Raw genomic sequence first — 16192 nt, 5'->3', positions numbered from 1 at the left:
GAAATCCCATGGATAGAGGAGCCTGGAGAGCTACAGCCCATGGTGTAGCAAGAGTCGGACACAACTCAGCAACTAAACCACCACCATGATGGCTATTTAGCAGTTAAAACTCTGCTCTGGAATTGAGTGGCCATACACACATCTGATCTGAGATAGTCAGTAAATTACGAAAATACACATGGGACACTTTTGGTGCTCAGAGACATGCAGAAGTCTAATTTCCCAAGGTAAATTCAAAGTTTTTAATCTTAAAAAATAACGAGGCTAAACCTTTACTTCTCCCATCTCACTTCTTTTTCCATCTTACCTCATACAGCATCCAAAAGGAAAAAAAAATATATTAGAAAAACTAGAATTCAAAGGGGAACCCAGACAGTGACCATGTAAGAAGTCTCTCCCCTTTTGTTCAGCTTGACAGAGGGATCTAGAGAACCATCAGGGTCTCTTACATCCACAGGATGTGAACACATGGCCTGACTCTGCACACACAGGCGCTCTATAAAGCAGTGTGTACTGAATTAATTGGGGGCATAAAGACAGATGTACCTCCAACGAATGGCCGAGGAATCCAGACCAAGGCCTAACACGGACACTACTCGGGTCACATGACCTACTGGCTTACCATTCAGGCCACTGAACCTACATTCAATGGACTTAATAACGAGGGGCTCTGAGGTGCTGCACATCCTTAGAGAGACACGTGTGCAGACACTTGCATGAAGATATTTCAAAAACAGAAGACAAGAAGAGCAGCTGCCTGGCTAAGAGTCAGCTTTAACAGGATATTCCATTCAGCTGACTAGTGGTCTGGACACTTATATGACTGGCCAGACCTTTTAAGCCAAGACTATTATCTCAGTGGCCAGTAGACGGGGATCGAGCTGCGGACACAAATGAATGTGTTGGGGTTGTCAGTTACAAGCAGTGGAAAGGATCCCTTACTAAACTTAGCAGCAAAGGAATTTGTCAAAATAATAGCAAACAGCTCTCAGGATCAGTCAATCCTAAAGGAAATCAACACTAAATATTCATTTAGAAGGGCTTTACGTTGAAGTTTAAGCTCCAGTACTTTGGCCATCTGATGAGAAGAGCCAACTCACTGGAAAAAGACTGAGATGCTGGAAAAGATTGAGGGCAAAAGGAGGAGGAAGGCAGCAGAGGATGAGATGGTTGGATGGCATCACCAACTCAATGGAAATGACGTTGAGCAAACTCCAGGAGATAGTGGAGGACAGAGGAGCCTGGTGTGTGCTGTCCATGCGGTCTCAAAGAGTTGCACAGGACTAGTGACTAAACAACAACTCAGACTCGGTGCACAGACTGGAAACTCAGGTTTGAAGTTACTGGAAACCAAAGGCTGAGGGATACTCAGGCACAGAATCTTGGTCAATTTCTCTTCCCAGGAAAACTGGCCTCACAGAGATTTCTGATCCAAGCCCTAAATGTTATTGTTTATTTGCTTAGTCATGTCTAACTCTTTGCGGCTCCATTGGACTGTAGCCCACCAGGCTCCTCTGTCCATGGGATTCTCCAGCCAAGAATACTGGAGTGGGGTAGCCATTTCCTTCTCCAGGGACTCTTCATGACCCAGGGGTTAAACCCGCATCTCCTGCATTGCAAGTGGATTCTTTACTGCTGAGCCACCAGGGAGGCCCCCCTAAGTATAGCTGCTTCTAATATGCATTCTCCAAGCCTGCTTCTTTGCCTCACTTGATGGAGATATAAAGGGACTGCCCTGCCTAACAAATCTCCATCTCCTAAATTCCAGGGCTCAGGAAGGGAGAACATACTGGCTTCCCACTGAATGAAAGCAAATCAGAATCCCTTCTCCAAAAGATACGAGAGAAGCACCCCAATCCTACAAGGGGTTTCAGATGTTGAGCAGCCCAAATCAAACACACACAAATCTATCTTCATTTTTAAAAAGTATTGCTTCTTTAAGAAGTTTTTTACTCAGACATAAAAAAGTGAGATAATGCCATTTGAAGCAACATGATGGCCCTAAGGATTGTAATATTAAGCAAAGTCAGATAGAGGAAGACAAATACCATATACCACTTCCATGTGGAATCTGAAAATACCATGCCAAATACCAAATGATATCACATATGATATCACTTATATGTGGAATCTGGAAAAATGATACATTTCATAATTTTCCTTTTTTTCATTATGGCCTTTTCTACCTAGAGAAGTTCCTTTGGTATCTGTTGTAAAGTTGGTTAAAAAAAAAAAAAAAAGATACAAATGAACTTACTTGCCAAATAGAAACAGACTCACAGACATAGAAAGCAAATTTATGGTTACTCAAGGGGATGAAGTGGGGAGATAAATTAGGAGTCTGGGATTAACAGACGTACACTGTTTGTAGGTACATTTGGTGCGTGCTCAGTCGCATCAGGCTCTTTGTGACCCCATGGACTGTAGCCTGCCAGGATCCTCTTTTCATGGGATTTTCCCGCAAGAATACTAGACAGGATTGTCATTTCCTCCTCCAGGAGATATTCCCGACCAAGGGATCAAACCTGTGCCTCCTGTATTACACATGGATTCTTTACCACTGAGTCATCTGGGAAGCCTATTCATACTAATGAATTAGATAACCAGCAAGGATCTACTGTAGAGCATAGAAACAATACTTTGCAATAATCTCTAACGGAAAAGAATCTGAAAAGGAATATATACACACACACGTGTGTGCGCACGTGCATGTGTGTGCACATGTGTGCACACGTGCGTGTGTGTGCGCATGTGTGTGTGTGTAACTGAATCATTTTGCGGTGGACCTGAGAGTAACACAATATGGTAAATTAACTATACTTGAATTTTTTTAGAAAGGCAGGTCTTCCTCTGGGGCTGTGTCTCACAGGGTACAGGGTGGGGTTTCGGCGGGGAGGTACCTGACATAAAAAAGTGAGATAATGCCATTTGAAGCAACATGATGGCCCTAAGGATTGTAATATTAAGCAAAGTCAGGAGAGAAGTCAGTGGAGTCAGTGGAGAAGTCAGAAGTCAGTGGAGAAGGTCATGACATCTCTTGAATAACCGTGAACTTGAAAGGACCCACATGCTCTTGGCTTAACACTCTGGTAGACGATGCTGAGCTCCTCAACCCAAACTGAAACAGCTACTTAACCATCCGTCAGACTGTTGGGAGGTGTCAGGGCTGCTCCTCCGGAGACACTGGCGTGACATTCCGTCAGCGCTGGCTCGGGGAAAGCCATCTGACATTTGCACTGAAAGCCCTGGGATCCCCCAGCAGGGAGTCAGGGGCCTGGCCTGCACAGGTGGGCTGAGTCCTGCCCGCCCCGCTCTCGACACACTCTGCTGTCCCAGGTAATGAGCAACAGACTTCATTCCAGGAACTGGGAGCTTCAGTTGTGCCTCTGGGGAAGACACTGCGCCGACTCTCTGACTCTCTGACTCTCTGAAGATAATCCCGTCAAAGCTCATTAAAATGCTGCATTTATTAATATTCCAGGAGAAACAGGCAGAGATGAGGAAAAAGAAGTAAAGACATTAAAACATCTATAGAGTAATGCATGCACACTTTAGGACTGATTTTTTGCCCTTCAAAGATTCCAGATAGACCTTCCATGGTGGCCCAGTGGTTAAGACTCTGCCTTCCAATGAAGGGGGTGTGGGTTCAATCCCCAGTCAGGGAACTAAGATCCCATGTACCACAGGGTATGGCCAAAAAAATTAAAAATAAACAGGTAAGTAAATAAAATTTAAAAAGGAAGATTCCAGACGGATGGGGACTTTCAGTAAAATTTAAACAGTATTTTTATCTGATCATGATAAAATGATCTCCCATCACAAATGAAATATCCAAATGTTTCCCAAGAGAACCAAGCAAACAGTACCAGGCAAAAGGACATAGCTATACTTGGGTCCGCCCTCTTGTTCTTTGCTCCCCCTGTTTTTACAGGTAAAACACCCAGATGACCTCTTCTGCATCCACACTCCAAGTCACCTTGACACGGCTACACCTGGTGATTCAGATTCACGGCGGTGTTTCAGCACCTTGCTCGCAACAGCCTTTGCTATTTTCAAACGGCAGGTTAAAATCCATTTGTATTCCTCCAACAGCAAGTGGAGGTTTCACGTTTAAATAATTTTACCTTTATATCAGTTACAGAAGTTGATTGACAAGCAATAAAAAGTATTTGAGAGGTCATATCATTCATCCGGCAAATATTTATTAAACTCCCATTCTGCACTTGGCACTGAACCAGGCCCTGATGTACATGGACCACCAAGTCATTACCTTCAAGGAACTCTCAGAATAATCACGCTTTTCAGCAAATGTCACCATTTCAGTGAAAACTTCCCTCACACCCTCTGCCAGCGGACTGAGCCATTCTCCTCTGTGATCTCTGATTACATGTTGTCCTTATCTCCCTTCTATTGCTCATTTGTACATCTCTGTTCTATATTTAGCCCTGAATTTCATTTAAAGGACACAATGCAGGCATAGCCAAAGTATGCATGGCCCCCCTCCGAAGAGTGTCCTGGCCCAGTGGGAGGAGGCAGCTGGGGACTTTGGTGCCCAGGGATGGGTGTTGGCTGGAGGGAGCCAGGCTCTCCCAACTCCAGGTAAGAAACCATGCTTCATGCAGTTCTCCTTTAATCCTCATGCCCATTCTATACGGTGAAGAGTATTTGTGCCATTTTCCAGATGAGGAAACTAAAGTTTAGAGACATTTAATTTATCTGGCTTAAGTCCAGAAAGATTTCACAGTGGAGGTGAATTCTGAGCAAGGTTTGGGAGGTGGCTGACTTGGCCAGCAGAAATGGGTAGGTCCTTGCTAAGGAGACAGGGAGAGATCAGAGCATTACATTCATTAAGCAGACAGACAGACAGATACAGAGAAAGATACAGTGATAGAGAGACAGATATACACAGATAGAAAGATACATACATACATACATGGGCATAGATATAGAACCCACCTGCCAATGCAGGAGATGTTAAGAGACCTGGGTTTGATCCCTGGGCCAGGAAGATCCCCTGGAGGAGGGCATGGCAACTCACTCCAGTATTCTTGCCTGGAAAATCCCATGGACAGAGGTCCATGGGGTTGCAGAGTCAGACATGACTTAAGTGACTTACCGTGCATACACAGATACAGACAGGGATAAACACACACACACACACACACACACATACAGCTAAATAGTGGTGATCAGGAAATGTAAGATACTGGTGGATAAAGGAAGAGATTGATTGGCTGGAAGCCTGGAAGACCATGACCAGAGCATTTTTTTTTAATTTATTTCTTTTTATTTATCTGGCAGCCAGGAACCACCACAGACTGTCAGTCAATACAAGGGGCAGGGCTAGAAGAAAGAATTTCTAGAAGAAGCTAATTTCTGAAGCTAACTGTGGCACATTATAGCCCAGGCTGGGGTGCAGATAAGGGCAACAGCCACCCCAGACTTCATTTCCAAAATCCCTCCCTTCAGTTGCATCATCATCTCTAATCATTTGTTGATAAACCTTACTATCATGTACTGGAGCCAACTCTAGTGCTCATCCTGGAAATCTATGTTCTCTCACAACTTACCCACACCATCCATCCTGAGCTGACCCCGATCCTAAACCCTTTATCAAAGTTGGAGCATCTGTGCTCCATCCCTGAGCAGCACAGAGGTACGGGGCTCAGTCCTGCCTCTTATTCTGCATGTGGAATGGCTTCTCCCTGCAATGCTCTCCCAAAGCCCCACGCCTCTCCAAAAAAAATCAAAGACCAGCTAACCTCCAAGGCCTAGATCAAGATGTAGCATCTTCAAGGAACTTTCTTTGCCACCTTAACCTCCAGGGAGCTCCCCTCTCAACCTCCTATGATCATTTACTTTAGGTGTTATAATGCCATGTGCTATGATGTGCCTGCTCCTTCCTTCAACAAGTAACTTATGGTTTCCTAAAATGTGGAAAATACTGTGCTGGGCTCTGAGAGGGATTTTAACAGAAGAGAAAATCCTGATCTCTCTTTATTCTGGACCTAAATTTCATGGATTTCCTACTTTCCCAAGTGGGTTGCAAGCATCTCTGAACCAACTGATGGCCTCGGTGGCGTCCTGCAGATGAGGGCCTGATCACCTCGCAGTGGTGGACGTCCAGCCGGAAGTGAGGACAGACAGGTCTCGCTTCAGACTGTGAAGTCCACAAAGGAAGGGGACAATTTTGCTGAGATGTTTGCTTAACTACATTTCTGATGTTGTAATATTCCAGCACAAACAGAGCTGAGAATTTTTCCTTCTAACTCTGTTCCCTGTGAGGGGCTTCCCTAGTGGCTCAGACTGTAGAGAATCTGCCTGCAATTCGGGAGACCTGCGTTTGATCCCCAGGCTGGGAAGATCCCCTGGAGGAGGGAATGGCAACCCACTCCAGTATTCTCACTCAAGCTCCATGAAACAGCATCATCCGCATTTGCCTAACATCTCCCCATGATTCACTCTTGCACCTCCAAAATGCTTGCTCTACACAGCCACCAGAATAAACTAGTATTTAAGTTCATATGAGATCACATCACTTCCCTACTTAGAAAGATCTGTAATTTCTTCCCCTGGACCGCATGTTCCTATATAATCCAGTCCCACCTAATACATTAGCCTTCTCACGCCTCAAGGTCACCGTCCTCTGTTCTCCAGTCTCACTCGCTTCTCACACGTCTTGGAAAAGCCCTGCAGGCTTGGAATGTGTTGTTCCCTCACTTGAAAATGCTTTTCCTTCATCTCTACTGTGTTAACTGCTCCTCATCCCTGATGTCTCAGCTACAACCTGCAGGAACACCAGACAGGTATCCCTTTAATGAACCCTGACACCCTATTCTTGACCTTGACAGTAGCACGGTCATTAGATACCACTGGGGGATTAGTACTCACTCCATGTGAAGGCGGTGATTAATTTCTCCCCCTGCACTGTGAAACCAGGGCCCAACACAGGCTCACACACAGGGGAGGTACATCGGCTGAATAAATAAAGATCTTACTAGGAACACAACCAGTAGAACAAGCTGTCAATTCACAGAGCACCACAAATGAACTGAACTCATTCACTCTCAAGGTGCCAGTAAGTTACACATGGCTGTATCTCCGGTAGACCTGCATCTATCGGAGCTAGATGCATTGACTCGAGTTCATGTTCCTTGGCAGACTATGAAAGCAGATGGCCTGCCAAGGCAGATTTGTGTCATTTTTGATGTGTTTCTTAAAAGTTGGTCTTGATTTGGGCTCAGCTAGCCATGAGGTTCTCATGAATTAAGAGCATTAAATGACTATCGCTGAGCTTCCTAGAAATTGCAATTATAGTCAGTCCTTTGAAAACGGAGCATCTTTAAGAGGGGAGCTATTGTTATGAACACAACTTTAAAAAGCAGACAATGAACACAAACTAGAAAACGGACATGTGATTTAAAAGTCCCAGTGAACAATAACTATAAGACTATTGCCCTTCTGATACAAGCAGTCTTATATTTCAAAAAATAAACCCCCAAAACAACAAAAAACATACTGTTATAATTTATAAAAACTACTCAAAAGTCAGTATTATAGCATATGGCTAGAATATTTCTCCTCTACAATATGGTATCTAACTGCAGTATTTTGGTCAACAGTTTCTAAAAACAGCACTTTTATGCACAACAAAAATTGATGAGCCCACAAATATATTTTATATCAATAAAACTATTATCCATATTACAAAATGTGAATAGAAGCACTAAACTGGTTTCAGTATGAGAATTTTCCTACCATGAAGCATATTTTTTCTATACTTTATCAGGCAATAAAACAGAAACAAAAAAAATCACAGAGTGGTAACTATAGATTTCCAAAAGTGTTGAAAAGCTATTGTGATTAGCAATGATTAACCAGTGATTAGCAATGCTGATATTTCCAACATTATTTGAAATTCAGTAAAATTATGAACAAAATATCAAGAAGACAACCTGTGAAATTCCCCATGTCATCTACACTCTAGAAAAATAAATTTAACAAAGAATGGGAATAGCATTTAATGAGCATGTAATATGTGTTTAGTAAGCTCATTTAGGTTTTAACTTGTGTGTTAAGTCACTTCAGTTGAGTCCAACTCTTTGCTATGGACCGTAACCCACCAGGCTCCTCTGTCCATGGGATTCTCCAGGCAAGAATACTGACATGGGTTGCCATTTCCTCCTCCAGGGGATCTTCCCAGGGATCAAACCTGCATCTCTTATGTCTCCTGCATTGGCAGGCAGGTTCTTTACCACTACCACCAACCAACTTAACTGTTAAAACACCCATGAGAAGCTAAAGGCTGAAGTGTACCCATGGCTAGAACACGGTAGAAGCAAGATTTGCATACCTGTTTCTATACATCTTCTGTACCTCAGTATGTTGTTGTTGTTGTTCATTCACTAAGTCATGTCTGACTCTTTACAACCCCACGGACTGCAGCACACCAGGCTTCCCGGTCCTGCACTGTCTCCTGGAGTTCGCTCAAACTCACGTCCATTGAGTGGGTGATGCCACTCAAGTCCAACCAAGTCATCCTTTGTTGTCTCCTTCTCCTCCCACCCTCAATCTTTCCCATAATATACAGGAATTAAAATGAAAGGCAGTTACCATAAAAATAAAGGACAAATCAAACAGGGACTAATCTTCATCTTCAATGAAGGAACTGTTGAACTGAACACCGATTTATCCAAAGCATGAGTTGCAGTCTCTTGGGAAAGGATTAGGTACTTAAAGAAAGAATGAAGAATTTTACCAGCTGTGGTGAAGACTTAACCACTGGATCACCAGAAAAGTCCCTGAAACACAATTCTGGCCAGAAAATATTTCAGTCCCGTATTTTTCCATTTACCTATTAACTACTTGATAATCATTTTATAGTCTATGAAAGAAACTCTGCATTGTTTTTGCTTGGCTTTTATTAATTTCTTCTCTAAACAGCTGAGTTTTGAGTGAAGGATGTTGGTCTTGTTAAGCATTACAAACAGCTACACTCACCTTGAGTTTCAAAGTACAATTTATCATCTGTTTTCTGAATCAAGGCTATGGCCTTGTTTACTACAGAAGTACTGACATCAGACTGGATAACCTATTACTTAAAGATTTTAGGTTACATTGGGGCAAGGTGTTTGTGAGACAAATGCTTTAATAAAAATATCTGACAGGCTCTTGTATTAGAATAACTGCACATGGTTGTCCATATCTCATATTGGCTACAGAGAACATTAAAATATCTTTCACCAATTTTAGAGGGATGGGCTACAAGGGAAGTTAGATTACCTCCGATTCTTTAAGATAAAAGATCTTCTCACTTATACACAAATGTCAGACACACATATAAAATGCCAAGTTATAAATAAATTTAAATTAATACTGAGTAGGTTCAATCATACAATAAAACAGTTTATCAAAGATTTATCAAAGATTTGAGTTAGTTTGAAAAAGTTATACATTTTTTTATACTTTAGAACACAGAAGTCTTTATCTTTTGTAAATATCTTAACATTGGTAACTTGTAGATTTAGTTATTAATATCTTATAACATTTGGAAGGTTGCACTAATTTTTATCTTTATATAAAAAGTTAAATTTATAATAGCAAAGAAATTCACCTCAGTGAATGTACATATATCATATATATATATCATATCATATATATACATGATATATAAATAATATATCATGTATATATATATATAGGGCTTCCTGGGTGGCTCAGTGGTAAAGAATCTGCCTGCAGTGCAAGAAATGCAGGTTTGATCCATGGATCAAGAAGATCCCCTAGAGGAAGGCACAGCAACCCACTCCAGTATTCTTGCCTGGAGAATTTCATGGACAGAGGAGCCTGACGGGCTACAGTCCACAGCGTCACGAAGAGTCAGATGCAACTGAAGCGACTTAGCACATACACACACACACTTCTATACATGGTTTATATATATATGATATATTACATATAAGGGCTTCCCTAGTTGCTCAGATGGTAAAGAATCTGCAATGTAGGCACTGTTATGCAGGAGACCTGGGTTTGATCCCTGGGTAGGGAAGATACCCTGGAGGAAATGGCAACTCACTCCAGTATTGTTGCCTGGGAAATCTCATGGACAGAGGAGCCTGGTGGGTTACAGTCTATGGGACTGCAGCATCAGAAAGGATTGAGCAACTAACATTGTATATCTCTGTTTCTATATATATATGATATATACATTATTCCAATGTTCTGAAATGCCAGGAAAGTAATGAGAATTCAACTTCTCCAAAGTTTCTTTTTATGGCCACATTATCAAAACATCAGTAACCACTAGTGAGGAACACCCTCCTAGCTTTGATCAGAGCCATGAGTGACGGGCATTTTCTTTTTCTAATTGCTACCTGCAAAGATACAACTTTAAAACTGGCAAACCCACTGATTGCAGAGCTGGCAAAAGCATTCGTTTCTCCTCTAGGACAACAGGTCCCTGCACTCTGCAAACTGTAACCTTCACCTCCATAGGGACACTGCCAAGATCTGCCCCCATGGACTTTTGTTTTATTAGAGTCCCTGATTTTAGGTAAAACAAAGTTGAAGCATCAGTTATCATGGTTATTTGGTATTGTTTCTAAGAAACAATTACAACAACAACAAACACAAACTATCATTTAAAAAAAGTAAGAAGGTTGGAAAATTCCATTTTGAAAGGACCATTATTCTTTGAGAAGGTCCCTGGCTATGCAAAGTAAATGCAGTTTTTTAATTAATTATTTTTAATTAATTAATTTATTTTAATTGGATGAGAATTACTTTACAATACTGTGATTTTTTTTTGCCATACATTGACATTGCAATAACTGATTATTTTTAAATGTATTTCTTTTTTATTTGCAGGGGTGAATACTCTGTTTCCTGAGCAACTAAAATGAAATACTCATTAATAAATAAGGCTGACTGGAAAATGCTGGGTACAAATAGTTACTTATTTCTTAAATGTTCCTGGCACAGGCAATGATGTGCACCTCTTCTAATCCATGATCAAGTGAAGCTGGCATTTTTTTTTTTTTACTGCATATCAAGAGAATTGGTAATAACAACAACAGTAATAAAGAGAGTGAGTTGCCACTGTATGATATAGTGGCTAACATCTTGGAGGTATTAATTACATCCTATTGCTACCTCACAGCAACCACAATTCACTTCTTCTTCCACAGAGAAAAGTTGCTTTAGAACTCTGGATTAGGTCCACTTTGTTGCCCTAAAGCAATACACCTTGGTTTGGAGCAGACTGAGTGAGTCTGTTCACCTATGAAGTGAGCCAACCTATAAAGAACACAGACTGTGAGATCTGATTCTAACAATAAAGATCCATATGGTCTAAAGGCATGTTTAGCTAATGACAAGGATCTTTGCTTCAAATCAGAAGAGTGATAATTTTCTCATAGGTAATATAGAGACAGTAAAACATCAGGGCATTTAGTTAAATAACATAGCATTTTTTGATTTCTCACTACTTCTTTTGTTACTGGAATCTTCTAATACTCACCTTCACTCCAAAACTACCTACTGCATATCTTGAATATAAAGAAAATGACCAAATGGTAGCATTTTCTACCAATATTATTCTTCTGAAAAGAGGGTTTTGCCTTACAGACTGATCTTTACAAAAACGTTCATCTTCCAGGTTTCTCTCCTATTAGCTGTAACTGAAAATACTCTTTGGAGAATTCACATTGGCCTAAACAACCTCCATAAATCCTAGTTTTGAGGATGGTTTATGGAAGTCACCTGATAGCAAGCATAAAATAAGGTAAGTTTTAAGAGTATTTCCACATATGGATGTAGCTATACACAAGTCTTTTAATGAATTACAATTAGTTCCTGGTGATCACAAAATATAAAACTACAAAAAGATGTTTCTGAAAATACTGCTTGAAGGCATATATGAGTTCCTGGGCCTTGAGATGATGTTACTGAGCCATCAACAATCACAGATTCAAAAAGTGCCATATCGAAACACTGAGATGGAAGTAAGACACAATTTGCACTGGAAAACTGGTAAATAATTTTACATGCATTTTAGTGATGAAAACTAAAATTACTTCTGACGAAGGCACATGAAACATCTGAAATAAGTGTTTTCATAAAAGTTTCAAAAGAAAGGAAAATTTCTAAATCAATCTAAGCCTATATAAGCATTTGTAAGTAAACTGATGAATATCAGAAGCCCTCATTGAAGTATTTCATCCACAAACTGAGAATTTTAATATTCATATTGGGCAAAAAAGCATTTTTTAAATATTCTCACTGGACATTTCCTTAACACTGTGATCATCTTGTAGAATGATTTCCACTGGCTCATTTTTTTGAGGAGAATGAGGAGAACTCTTTTCTAAACTTATATACTCTATAATTTTTGTAATATAAAGTGCTTCTAATTAATAATCTCTTTTCCAGAGTTTGAACTACCGCAGCCTCAGAAGTTGAGGTTACACAAATACAGAGAGTAGACCACATTCTAAAATTATAACAATAAAAATCCACTACTGCATTAATAGATAGCTCCATGTTGTGTAACATTCTTCATCAGTTTACTTGGTAAGTAAACTGTCATAGAGGTGTTTAAACTGTTAGTACAAGGGTATAATTCAGCAAGGAGAAGAGAGCCATTGTCTAATCAGACACTGGAATGTCTGGATTATTCTCATCTTAGTCAAGCAGAATTCAACACAGAGCAGGTCTGCTCTAGCCTCTGTCTATAAGTTCCAATTCATGAAGCACCAAGAGAAATTTCATACAACACCATATCCATGGCAAAGTGGTTCCATGGCCCAGATTTTGGTTGCTGTTACAGAAACGTGCCAGCCAGTTGGACTGAGGATCCAGGCACTACACCATACACTCTGCCAAGGACGGAACACTATGTCTACAGTACGGCAAGAGAGAAGGACAGACATCGGACTGTCTTCCAAAGTCCGCTTGAAAAACTTCAGACATTTAACCGGTAAAGAAGTCATGACACCAATCACCCACAAATATCTCTGAAAGCCAAAGGGACTAGCACATTACCTAATCACAGCAAGATTATTTGCAAAGGATAATGTGAAAAATGTAAAGTGAGAGAACCTGTTTGTACTTTTTCTTCTGACTCTGCTTGAAAGAGAATGATTTCTCTGTACATGCTTCTACTGAGTAAAACATTTCGGTTTGCCATCAGATCATTTCAAGTCAGGAAATAAATAAAAATTAAAAAAAAAAAGATGAAAAAGATTTTTATACCTGAGAAATCTGCTGCTAAGAGATCTACCGCCTTTAAAACTTTCACTTGTAAAATGCCGACATCCTTCATATCTTTCAGGGAGTTCTGTAAGCACTGCGGGAGGAAAGGAGATCCAATGAACACAGCTTTCTGATACCTTGTTTAATGCCACCAAGTCCTACAGGAAGTACCTTCTGGATTTATCATAACCTTTCTCATGCAAAGCTAGGAGAAGTTCCAAACCTCCTTCTATCAGTCAACAGGGAATTTCAGCATTTGCAACAATCAGATTCAAACTGACTGAGAATTAATTAACTTCAGTTTTAAAATAAACAAATTACAAAGCACATGCAATCTACTTTTAACATCGTCCCCTAGTGATAACACAGACATCCCACCAGGAAAATGGGTGTAAAATGACATTGATTCTCTGTTCCTCCTTCTTTCTCTATAATGAAACTTTTAAATCACCCCAAAAGGCAACATTATTCTGACTCAGAATAAACTTTATGGGTATCAGAGAACTAAACTTGGACCCTTACTGGATACATATTACCACCAGAAAGAGTGAAAGTGAAAGTGAAGTCACTCAGTGGTGTCCGACTCTTTGCAACCCCACGGATTGTAGCCTGCCAGGCTCCTCCATCCATGGGATTCTCCAGGCAAGAATACTGGAGTGGGTTGCTGTTTCCTTCTCCAGGGGATCTTCCCGGCCCAGGAATCGAACCCATGTCTCCCTCATTGCAGGCAGACGCTTTAACCTCTGAGCCACCAGGGAAGCAGAATCTATTCATTAGAGACTGCACATCCAGTATTGCTCTGTAATCACATTTACTTTAATTTTTAGTTGGCATGTGCCAAAGCTCTAATATACCTACTGATAATTCTTAAGCGTTTACAGAAATAGTTAAATGTCTATCACACTACATCGTTTAGAAATTGTGCAAGAAAAAGATAAGCAGATAAATGCTCTTTGCCTGCCTCCAAAACGCATCTGCTGAAAAAGATGTACTTTCAAACCTTTGGATACAATATTTCCATCATCATTAGATAACTAAAAACCTGTGATAAGTTGATCCCAAAGATTTATGGAAGGGTAGTAAAACCCCTATTATTTAGGCATTTCAGGTCAGAATCACAAAAGCTTAATAACAGTTAAGGTTTGCCTAATGAATATGCACCATTCCTAAGAACTTTTAGAAGCTGCTTCTTGAAATAGAATTTTCAATCTTAAAAAAAAAAAAAAAAAAAAAAAAAAAACTAGTATTCAAATTAAGATGGACACATTTGAAATAAAATATTTTCATAATTTTGAGGTGAAATGTCTTTGAAGATTATCTATTCTCAAAACCTAAAAAACAAATCCAGGGATGTGGAACTTGTATCTTACAATGCAGTATTCTTTCCCTCTTAAACACAGGCCAGCTGTCTAGATCAAAAAAAAAAAAAAAAAAACACTTGATCTTTTTATTTTGATTCTACCTTTTCAAATCTCTTTTAAATTAGTACTCCCCAAATCTTGAGGCATTATGCAAAGCAGTCATTTTGATCTTACCTAATGTCACCTTATAAATACATGAAACTCCTCATGAGTTTGGAAAATTTTGCGATTTGTCCATGGGAAATTTGGGAGACTTTTGCTTTCTTTTCATTTGCTAAAGTAAAGTCATCAAAGAGAATATTAAAAGTGGATTTTGTCAAAACTTCTTTAAAGTATGTCAACCTTGCGTGCAGAATCTTGTGTTGTCAATAAGATGCGTGGCTAGACTTTGTACTCCTGAAGATAAAGGACTATTCAATTAATCAATACACCTTGCACAGTGAAGGAGTCTGGAGACACTTAAGTTTATGCTGAGAATAATATTCCCATTAAATTGGGATTCATCTTTGCTTCATTTCCATGCCACTTTCTTAAAATGTGCCTTTCATGTGTGTGGCAGTAAAATAAACATATTGATTTACAAAGAAGATGGAATAAAACCAGAATGCAAATAAAGACACTGAGAAAGCAAGAGCACAAGAAATAATGATGAGGACAAACCCATTTGATTTAAAAATGCTGAGTGGACTTTTAAGAACATTGCAACTAGTTAGGCAAAAATTTACAAGCAGTTCTTATCCAGGGGAGTGTGGAACAAGTCTCCCATGCCTCTCTAGGGCTTTGTTTTGCTTTAGAAGACACAAGTACTTTCTCACTTGATCTTAAGAGGGTCTAGAAACATATGCCCTACATTGCAAACATTAATATTTGGTTTATAAAAAGCAATTTTTGTGAATTTATATTAAAATTCCTAAAAATAATATAAATTAATTTTTTTTAACAAAACAAAAACAGACTCACAGATTTAAAAAACAAATTTATGGTTACCAAACAGGAAACTTAGGGGGAGGGGTAAATTAGGACTTTGGGAATAACATACACACACTACTCTATATAAAATAGATAGTCAACAAGGACCTACTGTATAGCACGGGGGACTTTACTCAATATTCAGCAATAACCTATATGGGAGAAGAATCTGAAAACAAATGGATGTATGTACAAGTATAATTGAATAATTTTGCTGTAAACCTAAAACTAACACAACAGTGCATTAGTTTGACCAAAAAGTTCATTCAAATTTTTCCTAACATCCTATGGAAAAACCCAAACAAACGTTTCCTGGCCAACTCAATAAATCGACTATATTCCAATATAAAATAAAAGTAAAAGACAAACAAAATAAAATAAAAATACCTATTCATATATACAAACATGCTAAACAACCTTTGCCCCCTTGAGGATTTCAGTTTTCTCCAAAGAGATCCTGAATGGTAAAATATCCAAACACTTTCTCTGGCTTTTAAATAGGAAAGCGAATTCTAAAAGCTACTTTCACCTTTTCACTAGCCATTAACTTCCATGTCTGATGTCTTGTTTAGGAGAAATACCATTGAACTTTGGACAAAGATCTCTTTGGA

General features: G+C 39.6%; 1 protein-coding gene across 1 annotated transcript in view; it reads right to left on the bottom strand.

Annotated features, from left to right (window-relative positions):
- The window catches only part of MCTP2 (multiple C2 and transmembrane domain containing 2), a gene marked incomplete in the record, with an annotated part of 246278 nt that overhangs the window by 114159 nt on the left and 115927 nt on the right, over positions 1-16192 (bottom strand). Inside the window, 1 exon segment of the mRNA XM_045163827.1 lies at positions 13252-13345. Within this exon segment, the coding sequence (XP_045019762.1) occupies positions 13252-13345 (94 nt within the window).

The sequence above is a fragment of the Bubalus bubalis genome, chromosome 20 (assembly GCF_019923935.1).
Source record: "Bubalus bubalis isolate 160015118507 breed Murrah chromosome 20, NDDB_SH_1, whole genome shotgun sequence".
Classification (NCBI taxonomy): domain Eukaryota; kingdom Metazoa; phylum Chordata; class Mammalia; order Artiodactyla; family Bovidae; genus Bubalus; species Bubalus bubalis.
The sequence above is the reverse complement of the archived record's forward strand: the minus strand, read 5'-3'. Positions and strand labels throughout refer to the sequence as shown.